Consider the following 22,950-nt stretch of genomic DNA (forward strand, 5'->3'; position numbering starts at 1 on the left):
TTAGAACGGAGACGAGGAAACACTTTTTCTCACAGAGAGTTGTGAGTGTGGAATTTTCTGCCTTTGAAGCACATTGAAGCAGGTGGAGGTCGGTTCTCAGGATACGTTCAAGAGAGAGCTAGATAGGGCTCTTAAAGATAGTGGAGTCAGGGGATATGGGGAGAAGGCAGGAACGGGGTACTGATTGGGATTGATCAGCCGTGATCACATTGAATGGCGCTGCTGGCTCGAAGGGCCGAATGGCCTACTCCTGCACCTATCGTCTATTGTCAATTAAATGGTAATTGGCAAGATACGGGAATATGACAAGGTGAGATGGGAAAAGATTTAACAGGGATCTGAGGGACAACTTTTTTCTCACCGAGATTGCTGGCCATAGGGAATGAGCTGCCAGAGGAGGTAGTTGAGGCAGGTATTATCAGTAGCATTGAAAAGATACATCGACAGGTACTCGTATAGGAAAGGTTTAGAAGGAAGGTAGATACAAAATGCTGGAGTAACTCAGCAGGTCGGGCAGCAACGGGTGATGTTTCTGGTTGAGAGTCTAAAGAAGGGTCTTGACCCAAAACGTCACTTATTCCTTTCCTCCAGAGATGCATCCTGACCCGTTGAGTTGCTCCAGCATTTTGTATCCATCTACGGTGTAAACCAGCATCTGCAGTTCGCTCCTACACAAAGGTTTAGAGGGATACATGGTAAGGTGGGCAAGTGTAGATGGGGCACGTTGGTCTGTGTGGAGAAGGTGGTCCTGTTTCCGTGCTGTATGAGTCTCGAGCATTGGGATTATCACCCCACATTTTATATAGCCGATTTATTAAAAGCAAAGTGCTGGATTACAAATCATTCTAACAAATCCAGGTATTTTTTGCAATGAATGATAATAGCTAGGAAGCCTGTACAGGACTTGTGGAGTTTTAAAAAATCTACATGGTCAGCAGATCATTTATTTTAGATCAATGCAGGATTTGCCATATGTCTTCTAACCAAGGAAGAAAGGGCGAGCGGTGACGGTGACGGTGAAACGTACCTCTCCCCAGTTGCCGTAGATCCACTGCGGGCAAGGTCCAGACTCGCATGACCTCATCTCCACAGGCTTGGCCTGCTCCGCGCAATTGTTGGCGTCGTACCCATCCTCATCCTGGCAGACGACCACGCGCCGCTGGAACCCTCCCGCGCACGTACTCGAACACTGCAGACACACGCAAGGCCAGAAGCTGAGCCACAATTAGAAGGCAGGTCCGCTCCTTGCCCAAGTCACAATGGTAATTACAGTCAGAGACTCAGAGTGACACAGCGTGGAAGCAGGCGCGCTCGACCCAATTCGACCACACCGGCCAACATGCTTTCACTGTACCTCTGTACCTCAGAGGGCAGTGGAGGCCAATTCTCTGGATACTTTCAAGAGAGAGTTAGATAGGGCTCTTAAAGATAGCAGAGTCAGGGGATATGGGGAGAAGGCAGGAACGGGGTACTGATTGTGGATGATCAGTCATGATCACATTGAATGGCGGTGCTGGTTCGAAGGGCCGAATGGTCTACTCCTGTACCTATTGTCTATTGTAAACAACAGACAAGGAAACACTTTTTCACACAGAGAGTTGTGAGTCTGTGGGATTCTCTGCCTCAGAGGGCTGTGGAGGCCGGTTCTCTGGATTACTTTCAAGAGAGAGTTAGATAGAGCCAATTCTCTGGATGCTTTCAAGAGTTAGATAGGGCTCTTAAAGCTAGCGGAGTCAGGGGATATGGGGAGAAGGCAGGAACGGGGCCCGTTTCCACACTGTATCACTCTGTGACTCTGTAAGCAACATCAGCAGTTGCTGGTGTCTGTGAGGAAGGGCTACGTACCGCTCCCCAGGGGCCGGTTCTCCACTGACTGCCGCGGAGCTGGGTGTAGTCGGGGTCCCCGTGTGTGGGCAGCATCTTGGGCCGGGGGAAGAGGTAGCCGTTGTGTCGCTGGCTGCACGATGGCATGGAGCACTCCTGCTCGATCCTGGGCTGGTCGTCCGGGTCACACTCACTCTCGCCAATCACCTGGCTCTTGTAGTTCATGCAGATCACCTGGCGGGTCGCCTTGCCTTGGCCACACGTCACTGAACACTGCATGGGGTAAAACAAGAGGACACAAATGCATGACACCACTTGGTTTCGCAAGCTCACAAGTTATAGGTGTAGAATTAGGCCATTCGGCCCATCCAGTCGACTCCTCCATTCAATCATGGCTGATCTCTGCCTCCCAATCCCATTTTCCTGCCTTCTCCCCATAACCTTTGACACCCGTTCTAATCAAGAATTTGTCTATCTCTGCCTTTAAAATATCCACTGACCTGACCTCTACAGCCCTCTGTGGCAATGAGTTCCACAGATTAACTACTCTCTGACTAAAGAAGTTCCTCCTCACCTCCTTTCTAAAAGAGCGCCCTTTAATTCTGAGGCTATGACCTCTGGTCCTGGACTCTCCCACCAGTGGAAACATCCTTTCCACACCCACTCTATCTATGCCTTTCATTATTCTGTAAGTTTCAATGAGGTCCCCCTTCAACCTTCTAAACTCCAGTGAGTAGAGGCCCAGTGCTGCCAAAAGCTCATCATATGCTAACCCACTCATTCCTGGAATAATTTTTGTAAAACGTCTTTACCCGTGTGAAGAAGGCAGCAGCACTTGGAGCCAAGTGTTCTGCTTTGTCCCCAACCTGTCTTTGATTGAGCGTGTGTTTTCATGAGCTGTGAAGAGCGTTTGACATGGTATCTACGATATTTTTCCAAATGTAATGCCTGCCACCCCGCACTGTGATATTCTGTGCAGAGTAGACATTGAGATTTGTATCATCTACTCCCTGAGCCGTCATTGTTACAGGCAAGGAATGTTTATTGTGGGAAGAAAATATCTTTTAATTAAATCTGGGTTTTGGTAAAATCATATACTGCGCTGAAAAATGGAACAGGTAGAATGTGGAAAATGAAATTGCAACTCATCTCACTACGATGGAACAGCGGTAGATTTATTGCCTTACAGCACTTGCAGCACCGGAGACCCGGGTTCGATCCTGACTACGGGTGCTGTCTGTACAGTTATCCCCGTGACCTGCGTGGGATTTCTCCGAGATCTTCGGTTTCCTCCCACACTCCAAAGACGTACAGGATTGTAGGTAATTGGCTTGGTATTAGTGTAAATTGGTGTGTGTGTGTGTGTTGTGTGTGTGTGTGTGTGTGTGTGTGTGTGTGTGTGTGTGTGTGTGTGTGTGTGTGTGTGTGTGTGTGTGTGTGTGTGTGTGTGTGTGTGTGTTAATGTTAATGTGCGGGGATTGCTGGCCAGTGCAGACTCGAAGGGCCGAAGGGCCTGTTTCCGTGCTGTCTATCTAAACTCAAAATAAACTAAAATTTGTAGGAAGGGATTGCAGATGCTGGTTTACCCCGAAGATGGACCCAAAATTCTGGCGTAACCCAGCGGGACGGGCTGCATCTCTAGAGAGAAGGAATGGGTGACGTTTCAGGTCCTTCTTCAGACCTAAAATTTAAACTGGATTGGAATTTGGTTGAGCAGCTGCAGGAACGTTCAGGAGGAATTTTCTAACCTGTGTCCACTCACGGGTTTTCCAGCGACCACAAGGGGTAACAAGACATTCCTCTCGGGATGGGGGCTTGGGGAGATGCAAGCAAGCGGACTCATCCGCCACCGCTCCATGAAGATCTCGACAACTAACGTAGCGTTCCTTCGTTCCCTTACCACAGGTGGCCGAACACTGTTGAATGGGAAGGATCATTAATGTTAATGGCAATGACTATTAATATTAATAAGAAAAGTTATTGATATTTGGTTGTCAATTGACATTCACTCCAACTTTAAACAAAGCTACTTTTTAGAATGGCAAGTTAACGTTAATTTATAACGAGAATAAATAAACAGTATTGATATTAATTCACTATCAATATCATAAATTAGTTATTATGTGTTCATGTGTCACTTTATTTAATAAATGTGTTATTTAACGTTAATAGGAAAATCAAATAAATTTACAGGAGTCCACGATCCAAATCTCCACTTCGTTGTGTAGGCCATCTGATTCGGTATTCTTTCCTCTGGATGTGCATCGGGGCAAGGAGTTATTTCACAGTCCTACAACATAAAAACATGCGGCTGAAGGTAAAAGGAAGCCTTTTCCATCTTTCCATTAAAACCAATTATCTTTCAAAAAGTTTGATTTTCATTCAAGAGAAATGTACTGTATGTATTCAAGAGAAAGTTAGATTTAGCTCTTGGGGCTGACGGAATCAAGGGATATGGGGAGAAAGCAGGAACGGGGCACTGATTTTGGATTATCAGCCATGATCATATTGAATGGCAGATGTGGCTCGAAGGGCCGAATGGTCTACTCCTGCAACTATTTTCTATCATTCTATGTTTCTATTCCTAAAGGGCCTGTCCCACTTAGGCAATATTTTAGGCGACTGCTGGCGACTGTCATAGGCGACTGGACTCTACCCCCCACGACAAGCTACCACCTAGTCAACGTCAAGACACTGAGACGATGCAAAGAGTTTTTGCATTGGGTTTGTTTTGCATGTGATTTCTATTCTGAATAAAGTTTACTTTAGAAAAAATAAAATCTCAACGGGTCAGGCAGCATCTGCAGATGATGCCGACTGGCAGCGTGTTGGGTTGGGACAATTCTTTCAGGGCCTGTCCCACTTAGGCGATTTTTCAGCGGACTGCCGGTGAGTGTCAAGCTCCTGGCACTTGCTGAAAAACCAGGAACTGGAACAGTGACTGTCAAGACACACACACACACACACACATATCGCAAAGGCAGGGGGCAGCGAAAGCGGGGGAGCGCTGTCTGAAATTCACACGGTGCAAATGCATGTTAATACAGACACACACCGCGATGAACAGGAAGGTTAGGACGGCTAGCACAGTGTATAGCTGTGAAGTTTAGCGGCCATTTAACATTATCGGTCGGTTTTCCTTGGTTCTGAAAACTCGTGCTTACGGTTTTTTTCCCCCAATGAGCCAATTAAAATGCCCGGTCAGCAAAGGCGATGAACTAAAACTACCTGCGGCTACTTCAACTCAACTACATGGCGACCCCACGGCCACTGCACTTACGACGCCAAAAGTATCGATTTTCTCCATGGCGACCAATTTTCTCCATGGCAACATGTTGAATAATTAGCAGCGACCATATTGAGGCCGCGACTAGTTCCCAGAATGCGGGAACTCCTCGTGTCCAATGAAGGAGACTCACCAGAGATCACCAGCGAACATGTGGCGATCATGAGACAAGCGCACTTTCGTGCACTCACCTAAAAGGTCGCCTAAGACAGGCCCTCTAGAGTTAAAGCTGAAACGTCACCTACCCATGTCCTCCACAGATGTCCCTCCCCCACCTTTGTCCTTGTACTAGTTTCACTGTCGTCCTGTTCAGTTCCACTGCCCCCATAACCCGTTGTCACCTACCCCACAGGCAACAATGGACCATTGTGGGCTCCACCTTTCCTTGATCATCGCTTCTTTTTGCGTATCTTTCATTTATTTGTTCAATTTTCCACCTATATTTCTCATTTCCATTTTACCTGACTCTCAGTCTGAAGAAGGGCCTCGACCCGAAACATCACCTATTCCTTTTCTCCAGAGATGCTGCCTGACCCGATAAGTGACAGGAGCAGAATTAGGCCATTCGGCCCATCGAGTCTACTCTGCCATTCAATCATGGCTGATCTATCTCTCCGTCCTAACTCCATTCTCCTGCCTTCTCCCCATAACCCCTGACCCGTACCAATCAAGAATCTATCTATCTCATCCTTAGAAATATCCGTTGACTTGGCCTGCACCGTAAACGGCTCGATTGTAATCATGTATTGTCTTTCTGCTGACTGGATAGCACGCACCAAAAGCTTTTCACTGTACCTCGGTACATGTAACAATAAACTAAACTGAAACTGAAACATAACCCCCTCGAGTTATTCCAGCGTCTTGTGTTTATCCTCCAGAGATGCTGCCCGATTGCTTTGACATTCTGGCGATGGTGCGGACTTGCCTGGGTATCTCTGGGCCTGGTAGCAGCGTTGCATTCATTGTCATTGACCACTGTGCCATACGACCCAGCAATGCATCGAACAGCCCGCATCTGATAGCCATTCCCGCACGTGGTTGTGCACTGTAATCAGAACACATTTACAATTAGAGTCAAAGAGCCATGCAGCATGGAAACAGGCCCTTCGGCCCAACCCGGCCATGTCCACCAAGGTGCCCCATCTTGGCTAATCCGCATTTGGCCCACATCCCTCCAAACCTTTCCCATCCTCAGTAGGATAGTTCCATGCACTTGGGTGGCATGGCGGTGCAGCGGGAAACCTGCTGCCTTACAGCGCCAAAGACCCGGGTTCGATCCCGACTACGGGTGCAGTCTGTACGGTGCTGGTACGTTCTCCCCGTGACCTGCGTGGGTTTTCCCCGAGATCCTCGCTTTGTTGGTAGGAAGGACATTCTTGCCATAGAGGGAGAGCAGAGAAGGTTCACCAGACTGATTCCTGGGATGTCAGGACTGTCTTATGAAGAAAGACTGGATAGACTTGGTTTATACTCTCTAGAATTTAGGAGACTGAGAGGGGATCTTATAGAAACTTACAAAATTCTTAAGGGGTTGGACAGGCTAGATGCAGGAAGATTGCTCCCGATGTTAGGGAAGTCCAGGACAAGGGGTCACAGCTTAAGGATAAGGGGGAAATCCTTTAAGACTGAGATGAGAAGAACTTTTTTCACACAGAGAGTGGTGAATCTCTGGAACTCTCTGCCACAGAGGGTAGTCGAGGCCAGTTCATTGGCTATATTTAAGAGGGAGTTGGATGTGGCCCTTGTGGCTAAGGGGATCAGAGGGCATGGAGAGAAGGCAGGTACGGGATACTGAGTTGGATGATCAGCCATGATCATATTGAATGGCGGTGCAGGCTCGAAGGGCCGAATGGCCTACTCCTGCACCTAATTTCTATGTTTCTATGTTTCCTCTCACACTCCAAAGACGTACAGGTTGGTAGGTTAATTGGCTAGGTGTAAGTGTCAATTGCCCCCAGTGTGTGTGTGGGGCAGTGTTAGTGCGCAGGGATGGCTGGACGGTGCGGACTTGGTGGGCCGAAGGGCCTGTTTCCGCGCTGTCTCTCTAACTCAAGTAAATTAACCTAAACTTGCTAATCAAGGATGAGGGGCATGGCGCTGTAAGGCAACAATTCTAGCAATTTTGGAGATACAGCATGGAAACAGGCCCTTCGGCCCAGCGAGTCCATGCCGACCATCGATCACCCGTTCATACTAGTTCCATGTTGTCCCACTTCCGACACACATGGGGCCAATTAAACTGCAAATCCCCCCGTCTTTGGGATGTGGGATGAAACCGGAGCACCCGGAGAAAACCCATGCGGTCACGGGGAGAACGTACAAACTTGGTACAGACAGCGCCCGTAGTCAGGATCGAACCAGAGTCTCCGGCGCTGTGAGGCAGCAACTCTACCGCTGCGCCCCTCCTGATGATGTCATCTGTTTTCAGTTCTCAGTGCAATCACATTTGACTAAAATAATGCGTCTTATAAATATTATATTCCGCTGCCCCAGCTCTTCAGCTATGCTTATTTTCAGTCTGGTTTAGAGATACAGCGCGGAATCAAGCCCATACGGTCCACCAGCGATCTCCGCACACTAACACTGTCCTACACACACTAGGAACAATTTACATTTATACCAAGCCAATTAACCTGCAAACCTGTACATCTTTGGAGTGTGGGAGGAAACCGAAGATATTGGAGGAAACCCTCGCAGGTCACGGGGAGAACGTACAAACTCCGTACAGGCAGCACCCATTGTCGGGATCGAACCTGGGTCTCTGGTGCCTGTAAGGCAGCAACTCTACCGCTGCGCCACCGTGCCACTTATCTTTAAGTCAGTACTGGAGCACCACTATGCTTCCCCTTACAGACAGCATACAAACAAACATACAACAGAAAGCACCCAGTGAATGAATAAAAATGATCATCATCAAAGAACTAATATGTTATTGTCACGTCTGACCAGTCGCAGCGAAATTCTTCCCAAGGTATGCAAAGAGTGGCCACATAAAGGGCGCCGACTGAACATGAAGCATGGAGGTTAAATGAAAGATGAAAGCGTACCTGTCCCCATGGCCCCACTTGCCACGCTGCACACTCCTGCTGTTGACAAGGCTGGGCTGACTCGGGCTTGGTCGCAGAGTTACAAAACCCATTATCCAGCTGCTCCTCTCCAACTTGGCACCAAACCTGACGATGCTTGAATCCCTTCCCGCACGTCACCAAGCACTGCAATGGACACCAGTTTAAATCAGCACAAACGTGAAATTCTTTTACATTAGTAGTTTGTGATATTTTCTCTCGTTTATTTCAGATTAGTTTAGTTTATTGCCGCGTGTACCGAGGTACAGTCAAAACATTTGTTTGGTTTAGTTCAGAGATACAGCGCGGAAACAGGCCCTTCAGCCCACCGAGTCCACGCCGGCCAGCGATCTCCGTACACTAACACTATCCCACACACACTAAGAGCAATTTACACTTATACCAAGCCAATTAATCTACAAACCTGTACGTCTTTGGAGTGTGGGAGGAAACCGAAGATCTTGGGAAAAAACCCCACGTAGTCAAGGGGAGAACGTGCAAACTCCGTACAGACAGCACCCATAGTCGGGATTGAACCCGGGTCTCTAGCGCTGTAATGCCCCTGTCCCACATAGGAAACCTGAACGGAAACCTCTGGAGACTTTGCGCCCCACCCAAGGTTTCCGTGCAGTTCCCGGAGGTTTTTGTCAGTCTCCCTACCTGCTTCCACTACCTGCAACCTCCGGCAACCACCTGCAACCTCCTAGCTGGGACATTGTTGGCCAGTGTGGGCCAGTTGGGCCGAAGGGCCTGTTTCCACACTGTATCCCTCTGTGACTCTCAAAAGGTCTTTGCTTTTCCAAATAATACTTCCAAGGAGAAATATACAATGTGACCAACCTCAGACCATTCTCCGGTTTTCCAGACGGGACACATGTACTCTTTGCATCGTTGGACGATCATCTTCTCCTGTTGACTGCACGTGCTGTCTCCAAGGACCGTGCCCATGACGTTGACGCAAACAGCACCCCGTCTCCTCGTGCCACTGCCGCAACTCTTAGAACACTTTGTGGGCGCAGAAACAAAAGGTTAAATTAACTTGAGGAAACCACAGGATGTAGGAGGACCAGAGGGGGAGGAATCACGAGAGGAATAGATCGGGTATACGCACAGAGTCTCTTGCCCAGAGTAGGGGAATAGAGGGACCAGAGGGTATACTGTAGGTTTAAAGTGGGGGGGGGGGGGGGGGGGGAGACGACTTCATCCACACAGAGGGTGATGGATATATGGAATGAGCTACCAGAGGAGGTTGTTGAGGCGGGAACTATCGCAACAATTAAGAAACCAGAGGACGTAGGTTTAAGGTGAGGTGGGGGGGGGGGCAAACATTCTATAGGAACCTGAGGGTCCCATAATGCAAATGCCTCTCAATAAGCAGCACTTGAATCCTGCACGAACCTATTGCATTGTGAGAGTTTTCACACAAGGGGTGGTGGGAGCAAAGGAGGACAAAGCTCGGTAACTTTGTCCACGCCCTTTAGGTAGCGACTATTTGCATACCTTGGCTACGCAAAACAAAGAATCTCACTGTGACTCCTCACATGTGACAATACAGTATTCATTCGCTCATTCAGTCTGGGTGTACGGAACGAGCTGCCGGAGGAGGTAGTCAACTTCCACAATGTTTTTTTTTAATTTTATTTTTTTATATTTTTGATTTTAAGTACAATAATGTGGTACCTTGTAGATACCTAATATATATTGACATATTACATTTTATGTACAACTTTTTTTTTTTTTTTTTTAGCAAGAAAAGAAAAGAAAAAGAATAGTAGAGAAAGAGAAGTGTGTGATATCGAAAAGTGAGAAGAAGGAGAACAGAGAGAAAATAGAGAGAGAAAAAAAATAGAAAACAGGCGATTGAAGGAGAGATAGCTATTTATTATTCTTGACCATCCTTCACCTGATCCTGAAATAGTTAATTTCTACGATTATGTTGCTTGTAAGAAGTCGATGAATGGAGACCAAATCGTTTAGAATTGGTCTTTGCTTTGTCTGTTAGGAGGAGTCTCATTTCTTCAAGATGTGAGGTTTCCGACATGTTTGAAATCCACATTTTAACCGTTGGTATGGATGTATTTTTCCAAAATTTAAGTATAAGTTTTTAAGACTTCCGCAATGTTTAAGAAACATTTAGACAGGTGCATGGATCGGACAGGTTTGGAGGGATTTGGGCCAAACGTGGGCAGGTGGGACTAGTGTGACTGGTCTAACAAAACATTAAATGCCATTGATTCTTGTGCCAGGATTACTTGACTTGTTAGTGTAGAGGCAGTCTCCATAGAGGAGGAAACCCAGGGGATCACTGACCTCAGACCATGATGAGTATTGCCACCCTCCTGCGTTGCAGTCTCCACGACAGGCCTCCTTGTTGTCCGGTTTCACTTGGTAGCTGCAGTACCTCTCATCGATCTTTTCTGTCTTCCCTTCCGGCCGACTATATTTTGCGCAGTAGATGTCCAAGGTTCTGTAGCCCGGCCCACACTGGGCGGTACATTCACTTTTCCTGGCAATGTGCCATCTGTACCAGAGCATTAAGCAGAGTTTATTAATCACCTTGCAGCTTCAGGATACAGAATACTGAGTTGGATGATCAGCCATGATCACATTGAATGGCGGTGCAGGCTCGAAGGGCCGAATGGCCTACTCCTGCACCTGTTTTCTATGTTTCTATGTTTCACCATTTGTGAAACTTATGACTGTAAGAGTAAAATAAATAACATGCTGGGAGAGTATCTTGTGGAGGAAGGAACAGCAGATGCTGGTCTAAACTGAAGACAGACACAAAATGCTGGGGTAACTCAGCTGGACAGGTAGCATCTCTGTAGAGAAGATCATGAAATCGCAAGATCATAAGTGACAAGAGCAGAATTAAGCCATTTGGCCCATCAAGTCTACTCCGCCATTCAATCATGACTGATCCATATCTCCCTCCTATCCCCATTCTCCTGCCTTCTCCATATATACTAATAAACCTGTCCCACGGTATGAGTTCATTCCAAGAGCTCCCCGAGTTAAAAAAAATCAAACTCGTGGTAAGCACGGAGAATGAAAGTAGCGGGTACGTCGGAGCTCGGGGACGTGTCTTAGCGGCTTGTAACGCTAACGGCAGGCACTCGGGAAGACTCGCTAACGGCAAGTAAGCACGGGAAGACTCGTGAAGATTTTTCAACATGTTGACAAATGTCCACGAGAGCCCCGAGTACCGACGAGTGGCAATCACCGTAAATCTCCGAGTTCGAATCAGGGCAAACTCGGGGGAGCTCTTGGAATGAACTCGTACCGTGGGACAGGGTTTTAAAGAAGGAATGGGTGACCTTTTGAACTTTGAAGAAGGGCCTCGACCCAAAAGTCACCCATTCCTTCTCTCCAGCATTTTATGCCTATCTTTGGTATCGTTCCTTGCTCATTGTTTTTGTACATTTGCAGCCGTTAAAATCAATTGATTGCGATATTTATCTGCCACAATTGTGCAGTTCTGGTCGCCATTCTATAGCTTATTTGGTTTAGAGATACAGCATGGAAACAGACCCTTGGGCCAACTAAGTCCATGCTGACCAGCGATCAGCCATTCACACTAGTTCAATGTTGTCCCACTAGCAATTGCATTACAGTTCCTTGTTTCTACTTAATAATAACAACGCAGGTTTTAATACATGCCAAGGTAAAACTTGCATAGTTAACAAACAAATAATTATTTATGCATGTTTTAATATTTGCTTATTAAAACTAGCATAATCTTAGCCAAATAATTAATTGTGTAAATTTTAATTTTTACCTATTACTAGTAAAACTTGCATTATTAAGAGCCAAATAATTAATTGGCAAATTTTAATATTTACCTATTAAAACTTGCCTAATCAATAGCCAAATAATTAATTGTACAAATTTTTATATTAGCTTATAACTTGCATACTTAAGAGCCAAATAATTATTTGGGCAATTTTTTATATTGGCTGGATTTTAATATTTCATAATTAGGAGCCAAATAATTAATTGTGGAAATTTTAATATTGGCTTATTAAAACTTGCATAATTAATAGGCAAAAAATTAATAAAGCGGATTTTAAATGGAAATATAATAACACCTAGTAATAACATTTGACTGTTTTGTACCGTATTTCGCACTCTGCGTTGCATGATTCGGTAACTGGAGCGGGGCGAGGCATTTGATCACATCTCTGATCAGAGACAACAAGGCGATCGCTCTCTCTGGTACAAATCGGTCTCCTCTTCCTTTCACCTGTTTAAAAGAAAGACAAACAGTGATAGCCAACAGCGATAGCTTGTGCAGAAAGATCTTGTCGCCACGATTTCGGGCTGGTCACGGGGAGAGGAGGCCGCGATCGAAGGCGACGGATGCCGGGGGTGAGGAGGTGCTGTTCTGCCATCACAGGCAGTGTCCTTACCTTGACAAAGCCTGTTGCAATCTTGCCAAGGGCCAAACTGGTCCCAATAAAAGCGCTGAGCCTTGTCTTCAATGGGAATGTTGAACGAATATCGCACATCGGGATTGTACAGGTTGCCCACAGACAAAACCTTGTGTATAAAAGTGCAACATTAAAGAAAACTAAACACCTTTTTGTGGAAGGACCTCTACAACACAAAGGAAAATTAGGCCGGGAATTAGGCCTTGCTCGTGATCTTACCTGAACGATCAGCTCCTCTCCAATCCGATCCGTACAGTTGATCCTTTCCACTCCGTTATCTGACCCACTGTATTCTATCATCGCTCCTCTCACCTTGATTTCCCTTTTAAACATGCTGACCACAAAGTCTCCATTCAAGAGAAATTCTCCTCGACTGTTCGCCAAAGCTGGGGAAAGACAATTTGAAGGAGAACACGTCACTGAATAGCTACAAAATACACAAAAAATATCAGGTTTTCCTTCTAACTTTTAGGACGTTTTAACGTAAATCCTTTTTGTAGATTTTAATTTTCCAATGTGCACGACAGCTCTACCCAAAACAGCAAGAAACTGTCTTTGATCAGATTTTATCTTGCACGAAACATTATTCCGTTTATCCTGTATCTGTACACTGTGGACGGCTCGACTGCAGTCATTTATTGTCTTTCCGCTGACTGGTTAGCACGCAACAAAGGTTTTTCACTGTACCTCGGTACACGTGACAATAAACTAAACTCAAACTGCAGGGAGTTGTGGATGCAGCTCAGACCTTCACACAAACCAGCCTCTTATTCAACCAGTTAGATATCTCTTAAGGCGAACAGAATCAAGGGATACGACTAGTGTAGCTGGGACATGTTGGCCGGTGTTGGCAAGTTGGGCCGAAGGGCCTGTTTCCACACTATATCACTCTATGACTATGAGTCTAAGAGCAAATAGAATATTGTCCACTATTCCTGAGTTATATACTTTACCTTATCAGAAATAAGGAACATAGGGTTAACCAAGTTACAAACTCAGAAGTTCACAAGTTATAGGAGCAGAATTAGGCCATTCGGCCCATCGAGTCCACTCCACCATGGCTGATCTCTGCCTTCTAATCCCATTTACCTGCCTTCTCCCCATAACCCTTGGCACCCGTTCTAATCAAGAATTTGTCTATCACTGCCTTCAAAATATCCACCGACTTGGCCTCCACAACCCTCTGTGGCAATGAGTTCCACAGAAGGATTTTGGCCCGAAACGTTGCCTATTTCCTTCGCTCCATAGATGCTGCTGCACCCGCTGAGTTTCTCCAGCATTTTTGTATACCACAGATTAACTACCCTCTGACTAAAGAAGTTCCTCCTCACCTCCTTTCTAAAAGAGCCCCCTTTAATTCTGAGGCTGTGACCTCTGGTCCTAGACTCTCCCACCAGTGGAAACACCCTCTCCACATCACACTTTGTCTACGATAGTCCTGCAGGATTTGAAAGCCTTTTGCCAAAATGACTTGAAAGAAGCAGGAATTGACGGCACGACTTCTCACTTATGTGATTATTTACTCCGTTTCCTGCATTTGAGAAAGTTTCCTTGTCTTTTCACTCCCGTATTAATTCCTTTTCTTTCATCCAGTCTGAACCCAAAGTGGAACAACTGCATTTTTGTTTTTTTTTAAAAAAAAGCCATCGGATGATGTACAAAATAGATCTGTGAACATTAGAACCCAAATGCAAGACGTTACATCCTCTGAATGCACCCATTTGTACGGTGCTCAAAGCTAATGGACTGAATCAGACAGAGCCAAGTGTTTGAAGCGTAAAATCAAAACACGGTTATTTAACATAGAGTTGCCAATGATGCCAATGTATTCTGTAGGACAGAAGGCAAAGATACGCTACAGGAATTTACGATCTGTCACATTCCCGTGAAACTGTTAAATAGCTGTTACTCTGTTCACCGTAACAAATGTTTACCTTTTATAACCAAGAGCTTAAAATGAATATACACTTCTCGCTTAGTATTGCACACGTGAGGACACCGTCTAAGGCCGCAAGAAATCACAGCCTAATCAATTTTGGAGGCAGCCCAGACCACCACACAATCCAACCTCCCTTCTATTGGCTCCGTCTACACCTCACGCTGCCTCGGCAAGGCCGGCAGCATAATCAAGGACGAGTCGCACCCCGGCCTCTCCCTCTTCTCCCCTCACCCCTTGGGCAAAAGGTATAGAAGTGTGAAAATGATTCAGGCACAGTTTTTCCCCCCCAGCTGTTATCAGGCAACTGAATCATCCCACCACAACCAGAGCGCAGTGCTGAACTACTATCTACCTTTTTGGTGACCCTCGGACTATCCTTGATCGGACTTTGCTGGCTTAACCTTGCACTAAACGTTATTCCCTTATCATGTATTATACACTGTAAATGGATCGATTGTAATCATCGATGACTGGTTAGCACGCAACAAAGGCTTTTCACTGTATCCCGGTACATGTGATGATCAAGAGTTATTTGATTACCTATTCCTTTTACTCAGATTCCTTTGAAACATATTTTACTATTCCTTTGAAACATACAAGATTGTTAAGGGCTTGGACATGAGAGAGGCAATAAACATTCTCCGATGTTGGGGGAGTCCAGAACCAGGGGCCACAGTTTGAGAATAAGGAGTAAGCCATTTAGAACGGAGACAAGGAAACACTTTTTCTCACAGAGAGCGATGAGTCTGTGGAATTCTCTGCCTCAGAGGGCGGTGGAGGCAGGTTCTCTGGATATGGGGAGAAGGCAGGAACGGGGTACTGATTGGGGATGATCAGCCATGATCACATTGAATGGCGGTGCTGGCTCGAAGGGCCAAATGGCCTACTCCTGCATCTATTGTCTATTTTCTCTGGAGACGCTGCCTGACCTGCTAAGTTACTCCAGCATTTTGTGTCTATCTTCGGTGTAAAGAAGCATCTGCAGATTCATCTTACACATCTTTTCATTCAAGTTGTTTCTGAGGATGTTACCCTGACAAGCGGGCAACGTTTTTGAATCTGTGGAAGGGTCACCTATCCCTGGTCTCCAGAGATGTTGCCTCGTCCGCTGTGTTACTCCAGCACTTTGAGTCCTTTTTTGGCAAACCAGCACCTGCAGTTCCTTGTGTCTACAAGCTGCTCGTGAAGTTGTGCATCAGATCCATGCTCAATTAAATACGGACATGGGGAACACTTGTAAATACGGACAAGGAAACACCGGTTTCCACTGAAGATAGACACAAAATGCTGGAGTAACTCAGCGATACAGGCAGCATCTCTGGAGAGAAGGAACGGGTGATTTTTTTCGGGAGAGGGAGACTAGAGATATGGAAGGGCACAAAGAGCATGTAAGGTGTGAAAAGGACAGATCAAAGCAGATGACGAACAAGGCAATGTAGAATAATTCACTGTTGGCTGAGGGGAAGGTGACAACGAGGTATACAAACAGTAAAATTAATCAGGAGGACAGTGAAACTAGTGGGGGTGGGATGGAAAGAGGGAAAACAAGGGTTACTTGAGGTTTGGAGAAATCAATATGTATACTCAGATACCAAGTTGCCAAATGGTGTTCCATCATCCAGTAGACCATCAGAAGAGATTCAATCCATTGTCAACATAACCATAATGTGGAGACACAAAGACTACAGATGCTGGAATCTGAAGCTAGACAAACTGCTGGGAACAACTCAATAACTTCCCTCATCTAGCCCTGTTCTTCCTACATCCTGGAAACTTCTCATGCCCTCCGCCATGTTGACAACTTCAGTCCTGATGCAGCTTCAGAGGTTCAATGGTTTCTTCATTGTCGTGTGTATTTTTGCACGCAGATCCGCAAGACTATCGCCGTGTATAAGCACAGTCGGCACTGGGGACAATTTTACATTTATACCAAGTCAATTAACCTACAAACCTGCATGGCCTTTGGAGTCAATAGACAATAGACAATAGGTGCAGGAGTAGGCCGTTCGGCCCTTCGAGCCAGCACCGCCATTTAATGTGATCATGGCTGATCATCCCCAATCAGTACCCTGTTCCTGCTTTCTCCCCATATCCCCTGACTCCACTATATTTAAGAGCCCTATCTAGCTTTCTCTTGAGCTACAAAACTCCATACGGACAGCACCCGTAGTCGGGTTATACATCACCTTAACGTGAAACTGGTGATTTTATTCCACCTAAAATGTTCTACCTCTAATGAACTGATAACATCAATGGTTTATATCCCACCAAGTGCAAGCTATTGCCAATGGAAGGAAATCAAACTTCTTTGTTCAGATCCCTTTAGACTGTGGTTGAGAATTACCAAGGATTTAAGCTAGACTTAGCAATTGGCATTGAAGCATGTGAATTGGATGACAGCTGTTATAACTCTTATATGGGCGACACGGTGGTGCAACGGTAGAGTTGCAGTAAAGACTTGGGTTCGATCCCGACTACGGGTGCTGTCTGTACGGAGTTTGTACAATTTCTCCCCATGGCCTGCGTGAGTTATCACCAGCTTCTCCAGTTTCCTCCCACTATCCAAAAACGAACAAGGTTTGTAGGTTAATTTGGCTTCTGTGAATGTAAAATTGCCCCCAGTGTGTGTAGGATAGTGTCAGTGTGCGGGGATCGCTGGTCGGCGCGGACTCGGTGGATCGAAAGGCCTGTTTCGGCATTGTATCTCTAAACTAAACTAAACTCACGTAAGGTTTATGAGGGAATCAGGTACATGAAGGGAGGTAGACAAAAATGCTGGAGAAACTCAGCGGGTGCAGCAGCATCTATGCAGCGAAGGAGATAGGCAACGTTTCGGGCCAAAACCCTTCTTCAGGCTGTTATCTCCTTCGCTCCATAGATGCTGCTGCACCCGCTGAGTTTCTCCAGCATTTTTGTGTACCTTCGATTTTCCAGCATCTGCAGTTCCATTTTAAACAGATGATGGGAGGTGTGGGAACTGGAGTCGCAGTGCGTGAAAGAGCATGTGGGAATCAGGGACTTGGTGTGGGAAAGGGAGTGTGAGAATCTAGGCTCCAGTGTGTGAAAGAGAGCACAGCACTCCTCACATAAATTGAGTTTTGCAATTATCAACGCTTGTCTATAAATTGGCATGGCCGAGAGATACGGAAGGCAATCTGTTAAGAATGCAGAACAAAGACTCCCCTGCATGGACCCATGGTGACTTTTGCTCAAAAAGAATAAGAACGACTTTTAGGACAACACAGTGGAGCAGGGGTGGAGTTGCTGCCTCACAGCGCCAGAGACCCTAGTACCATAGTCCAATACCATGTCTGGTATATACAGAACCAACCATTGATAGATGTTGCGATACAACAGTAAGACTAATCATGGCGGCGCAGCGGTAGAGTGGCTGCCGCAAAGCGCCAGAGAACCCAGGTTTGATCTTGACAATGGGTGCTGTTTGCACGGAGTTTCCACGTTCTCCCTGTGACCACGTGGGTTTTCTCCGGGTGCTCCGGTTTCCTCCCACATTCCAAAGACGTGCGGGTTTGTACGTTGATTGGCTTCAGTAAAATTGTAAATTGTCCCTCGTGTGTAGGATAGTGCTCGTGTACAGGTTACTCGCACGGACCGCGCGGACTCGGTGGGCCGAAGGGCCTGATTCTGTACTGTATAACTATAGTCTACAAGAAGAATAAGGGGTAAGCCATTTAGAACGGAGAGGAGGAAACACTTTTTCCACACAGAGAGTTGTGAATCTGTGGAATTCTCTGCCTCAGTGGAGGCAGGTTCTCTGGATACTTTCAAGAGAGAATTAGATAGGGCTCTTAAAGATAGCGGAGTCAGGGGAGATGGGGAGAAGACAGGAACAGGATACTGATTGTGGATGATCACATTGAATGGCGGTGCTGGCTCGAAGGGCTGAATAGCCTACGCCTGCACCTATTGTTTATTGTCTAGGTGTAAAGGAGCATTGTAACTGGTTTCAGGAGCTCTGTTCGTTGCTCTGCCTCTCCTCCTTCTCTCGATCCCACGTTGTCTGTGCTTCATTGCCTCCTTCGATGTTCCTCCCTCCTCCAACATCAAAGACAGTATCACCACTGCCCCATGCTTCACAGAAGCGGACCAAAGACAGGCAATAACAATATAACAGCTTCAGTAACCGCAGGCAGACTCCAGTCTGAGAAGCAAGCAAGAATGAACGAGAAGCTCCAAAGGACAAAAGAGTGTTTTGTCTACCAGTAATGCATTAACCCTTCGAATTGCACTGAAGGTCATCACTCCTATCAATTAACCAACGAACTGCGGATGCTGGTTTAAGCTGAAGATAAACTCAAAATGCTGGGAAGAGTCAAGTGCTGATCAGAATGAACTCATCAGTAAATGCAAGATCAAGTAGGGTCTCGACTCGAAACGTCACCCATGCCTTCTCTCCGGAGATGCTGCCTGTCCCGCTGAGTTACTCCAGCATTTTGTGTCTACCCAAGATCTTAATCCAAATACTTTATGTGTCGGAAGGAACTGCAGATGCCGGTTTGGACCGAAGATAGACACAATAAGCTGGAGTAACTCAGCGGGACAGGCAGCATCTCTGGAGAGAAGGAACGGGTGACGTTTCGGGTCGAGGCCCTTCGTCAGACTGAAAGTCACGGGAAACACTTTATAATCTTTATAAGTTCTGGTACATATCCTAGTCAGTCTGCAGAAGTTTCTCAACTGGGTCCTTGCTTTCAAGACAGAGCATCCATTAAACCTATTTGAGCAGGGTTAGATTGAAGATCTGACACAAAGTGCTGGAGTAGCTCAGTAGATTAGGGTGGCATAGTGGCTCAGGATACACAAAAATGCTGGAGAAACTCAGCGGGTGCAGCAGCATCTATGGAGCGAAGGAAATAGGCAACGTTTCGTCCCGAAACGTTGCCTATTTCCTTCGCTCCATAGATGCTGCTGCACCCGCTGAGTTTCTCCAGCATTTTTGTGTACCTTCGATTTTCCAGCATCTGCAGTTCCTTCTTAAACATAGTGGCTCAGGGGTTGTGGTGCTACCATACAGCGCCAGAGACCCGGGTTTGATCCTGACTACGCAGTTTGTACGTTCTCCCCGTGACCCACGTGGGTTTTATCCCGTGCTCATGTCAACTATGTCTATCCTTGGTTGCCGAGATGACAGCGTAGTAAGTAGTTCAGGAGAATTCAATCTACTTGTCTTTCGGCCCGAAACGTTGCCTATTTCCTTCGCTCCATAGATGCTGCCGCACCTGCTGAGTTTCTCCGGCACTTTTGTCTACCTTCAATCTACTTGGCTGATCTTCTCCTCAGCATCGCAGTGCAGAGTTTTATTAGCAGCAAAAGACTCTGCAGTAATTTAGTTTGGAGATACAGTGCGGAAACAGGCCCTTCGGCCCACCGAGTCCGCCCTGACCATCGGTCTCTGCCCATTAACACTACCCTACACACACCAGGGACAAATTTGACATTTATACCAAGCCAATTAACCTACAAACCCATACGTCTGGCTGTGCACAAAACTTCTTCATCAATACACTTTGCAAAACATTATTTGCAGAATAATGTCGCTTGGCAATCAGCAAACCTAATATTCCTTCCAGCGAACAACTTGGAGCAGCTATTAGTCATCACATGAATGAAAATGTTACACTTCAATATTATTATGCAGAAAGATTAAATTACACACACACACACACACACATTTCCAAGGACGTTTCCATCTCAGGAGAGAATTGCACTTCAGTCTTAGAACCTGTGATAGATTGCAAATTACATTTCACACATGTATTCAGAAATCAAAAAGAACAGTTTCAGAAGATGTAAAAATCAATTCTGAATCAATAAATAACGAGCGGATATTTCTCATTCAATGGTATGCATTCTTTGCCACAGACGGCTGTGCAGGCCAATGGATATTTTTAAGGCAGAGATAGATAGATTCTTGATTAGTGTTTAAGAAGGGACTGCAGATGCTGGAAAATCGAAGGTAGACAAAAGTGCTGGAGAAACTCAGCGGGTGCAGCAGCATCTATGGAGTAAAGGAAATAGGCAACGTTTTGTGCCGAAACGTTGCCTATTTCCTTCGCTCCATAGATGTTGCTGCACCTGCTGAGTTTCTTCAGCACATTTGTCGACCTTAGATTCCTGATTAGTACGGGTGTCAGGGGTTATGGGGAGAAGGCAGGAGAATGGGGTTTGGAGGGAGAGATAGATCAGCCATGATTGAATGGCAGAATAGACCTTTAGTTTAGTTTAGAGATACAGCGCGGAAACAGGGCAAACCGAGTCCGCGCCGACCAGCGATCCCGCACACTAACACTACCCTACACACACTAGGGACAATGTTACATTTGTACATTTATACCAAGCCAATTAGCTTGCAAACCTGTACGTCTTTGGAGTGTGGGACGAAACCAAAGATCTCGGAGAAAACCCACACAGGTCGCGGGAAGAACGCACAAACTATGCACAGCCAAGCACCTGTGGTCAGGATCGAACCTGGGTCTCAGGCGCTGTAAGGCAGTAGCTCTACCTCTACCCCACTATGATGGGCCGAATGGCCCGATTCTGCTCCTATCACTTATGAACTTATGAAACTTTTTTGGTTGAAATTGTATAACCAAGAGCCACCTGCCATTGCCAGAGATGGGGAGGGGTAATGATAAGATAACTAACAAGATAAATTCTAAATAAACTTTCAGAAAAAAGCTAGGGCATTCCATTCCATTGTCAGCTGATTTTTAATCCCTTCCTAAGTATTATTCTGTGCCTTAAATTTTTTTACAAAGTCTGAAGTCCCCCTTTAAGATTTTAATTATTATTGCTGGTGATTTGGGAAAAAAAAAGTTGAAACTCAATGATTTGTAAAAATGTTTGATGCTCACTCTTTGATGTTTCCTTCCCCCCCCCCCCCCCCAAAAAAATCAAAACTTAACTTTTTTCTTGACTTGGCATGGAGTTTGCACTTCCCAGACTTCCTGGTTCAGACTTTCTAAGGTCTCAGTAAGGATTTGTTGGAGATGCATGGATGCATGCTTTGTTAACATGGGTCTCAAATCTCCCCCGAGGGGCTTTCAGGCTGATAGAAGTTTCTAATTACTGCTTGTTTCAGTGATCACAAAGCAAGCGTCAGTACGTAATGAGCAGTCTTTAGTTTCTGCAGACTGCTCGCCCAGACACTTGCATTCTGGTGATGCCAAGAAATTACATTTAACAGTGGCCGTTCCACATTCTTCAGCTCAACGTTAAAGGTTTGTGCGCCTAGCTCCAGGTAGGCTGAGCAGCAAAAAGGCATGCGTAAACACAGGTTGCCTTAACAACTTTTCCCAGTTGTGGATTATTGTTCTCTCTTAGATGCACCTGCAATGGGAAAGGTTGGCCAAAGGTTGTACACTGCAAGGGCCAGGAAGCGAGCGGGTAAGATCATCTCTGACCCCTCTCACCCTGGCCACAAACTCTTTGAATCACTTCCCTCTGGAAGGCGACTACGGACCGTCAAAGCCGCCACAGCCAGACATAAAAACAGCTTTTTTCCACGATTATCATCAGTCTGAAGAAGGGTCTCGACCCGAAATGTCTCCTATTTCCTTCGCTCCATAGATGCTGCCTCAGCCGCTGAGTTTCTCCAGCATTTTTGTCTACTCAATAACCAAAAATCTGTAACCTCCATTTGCTTCTATTTAATTCACATGTTTAATCGATAATGTTTTATTATTAATGTTTAATGTTTTATGTGTCATTCCTAACTTTCACTGTACATCATGTTGTCACTTGCGGGCGGAGCACCAAGGCAAATTCCTTGTATGTGAATACTTGGCCAATAAACTTATTAATTCATTTATTCAATCATTCATTCATTCATTCATTCAAGAACCAGGGAAGTAACAATACTGATGCAATCCTTGGGTCTTTCACTTTTAGGTTAGAGATACAGCGTGGAAACAGGCCCTTCGGCCCACTGAGTCTGCACCGACCAGCGATCCCCGCACGCTAACACTATCTTACACACACCAGGAACCATTTACATTTATATCAAGCCAATTGACTTACAAACCTGTACGTCTTTGGAGTGTGGGAGGAAACTGGAGATCTTGGAGAAAGCTCATGCGGCCACGGGGGGGAGAACGTACAAACTCCGTACAGACAGCACCCGTAGTCAGGATCGAACCCGGGTTTCTGGCGCTGTAAGGCAGCAACTCTACCGCTGCGCCACCGTGACCGCCACTGCGTGCCGTCCTCTGTTTTGTAATCGGAATACTTTCAAAGGTATCCTTAACCCAGCAACAAAAGCTTTTCACTGTACCTCAGTACGCGTGTGAATAAACTAATGACTAGGTTCCCACTGCTGGCTTAAGACTGGAGACAAGGTCGGCACGGTGGCGCAGCAGTAGAGTTGATGTCTTACAGCGCCAGAGA

General features: G+C 46.0%; 1 protein-coding gene across 1 annotated transcript in view; it reads right to left on the reverse strand.

The window, feature by feature from the left end:
* Positions 1-22,950, reverse strand: part of LOC129704497 (A disintegrin and metalloproteinase with thrombospondin motifs 9-like) — a 180,426-nt gene that overhangs the window by 72,518 nt on the left and 84,958 nt on the right. The window contains exons 17-27 of the mRNA XM_055647616.1: positions 12,825-12,991; positions 12,585-12,714; positions 12,292-12,418; positions 10,486-10,696; positions 9,016-9,180; positions 8,158-8,322; positions 6,036-6,155; positions 4,016-4,114; positions 3,573-3,740; positions 1,846-2,097; positions 1,028-1,189 (exon numbers count right to left, since the gene is read on the reverse strand). Of these exons, the coding sequence (XP_055503591.1) occupies positions 1,028-1,189; positions 1,846-2,097; positions 3,573-3,740; positions 4,016-4,114; positions 6,036-6,155; positions 8,158-8,322; positions 9,016-9,180; positions 10,486-10,696; positions 12,292-12,418; positions 12,585-12,714; positions 12,825-12,991 (1,766 nt within the window). The remainder of the gene's footprint in view (positions 1-1,027; positions 1,190-1,845; positions 2,098-3,572; positions 3,741-4,015; positions 4,115-6,035; positions 6,156-8,157; positions 8,323-9,015; positions 9,181-10,485; positions 10,697-12,291; positions 12,419-12,584; positions 12,715-12,824; positions 12,992-22,950) is intronic.

This window comes from Leucoraja erinacea, chromosome 16 (genome assembly GCF_028641065.1).
Source record: "Leucoraja erinacea ecotype New England chromosome 16, Leri_hhj_1, whole genome shotgun sequence".
NCBI lineage: Eukaryota > Metazoa > Chordata > Chondrichthyes > Rajiformes > Rajidae > Leucoraja > Leucoraja erinaceus.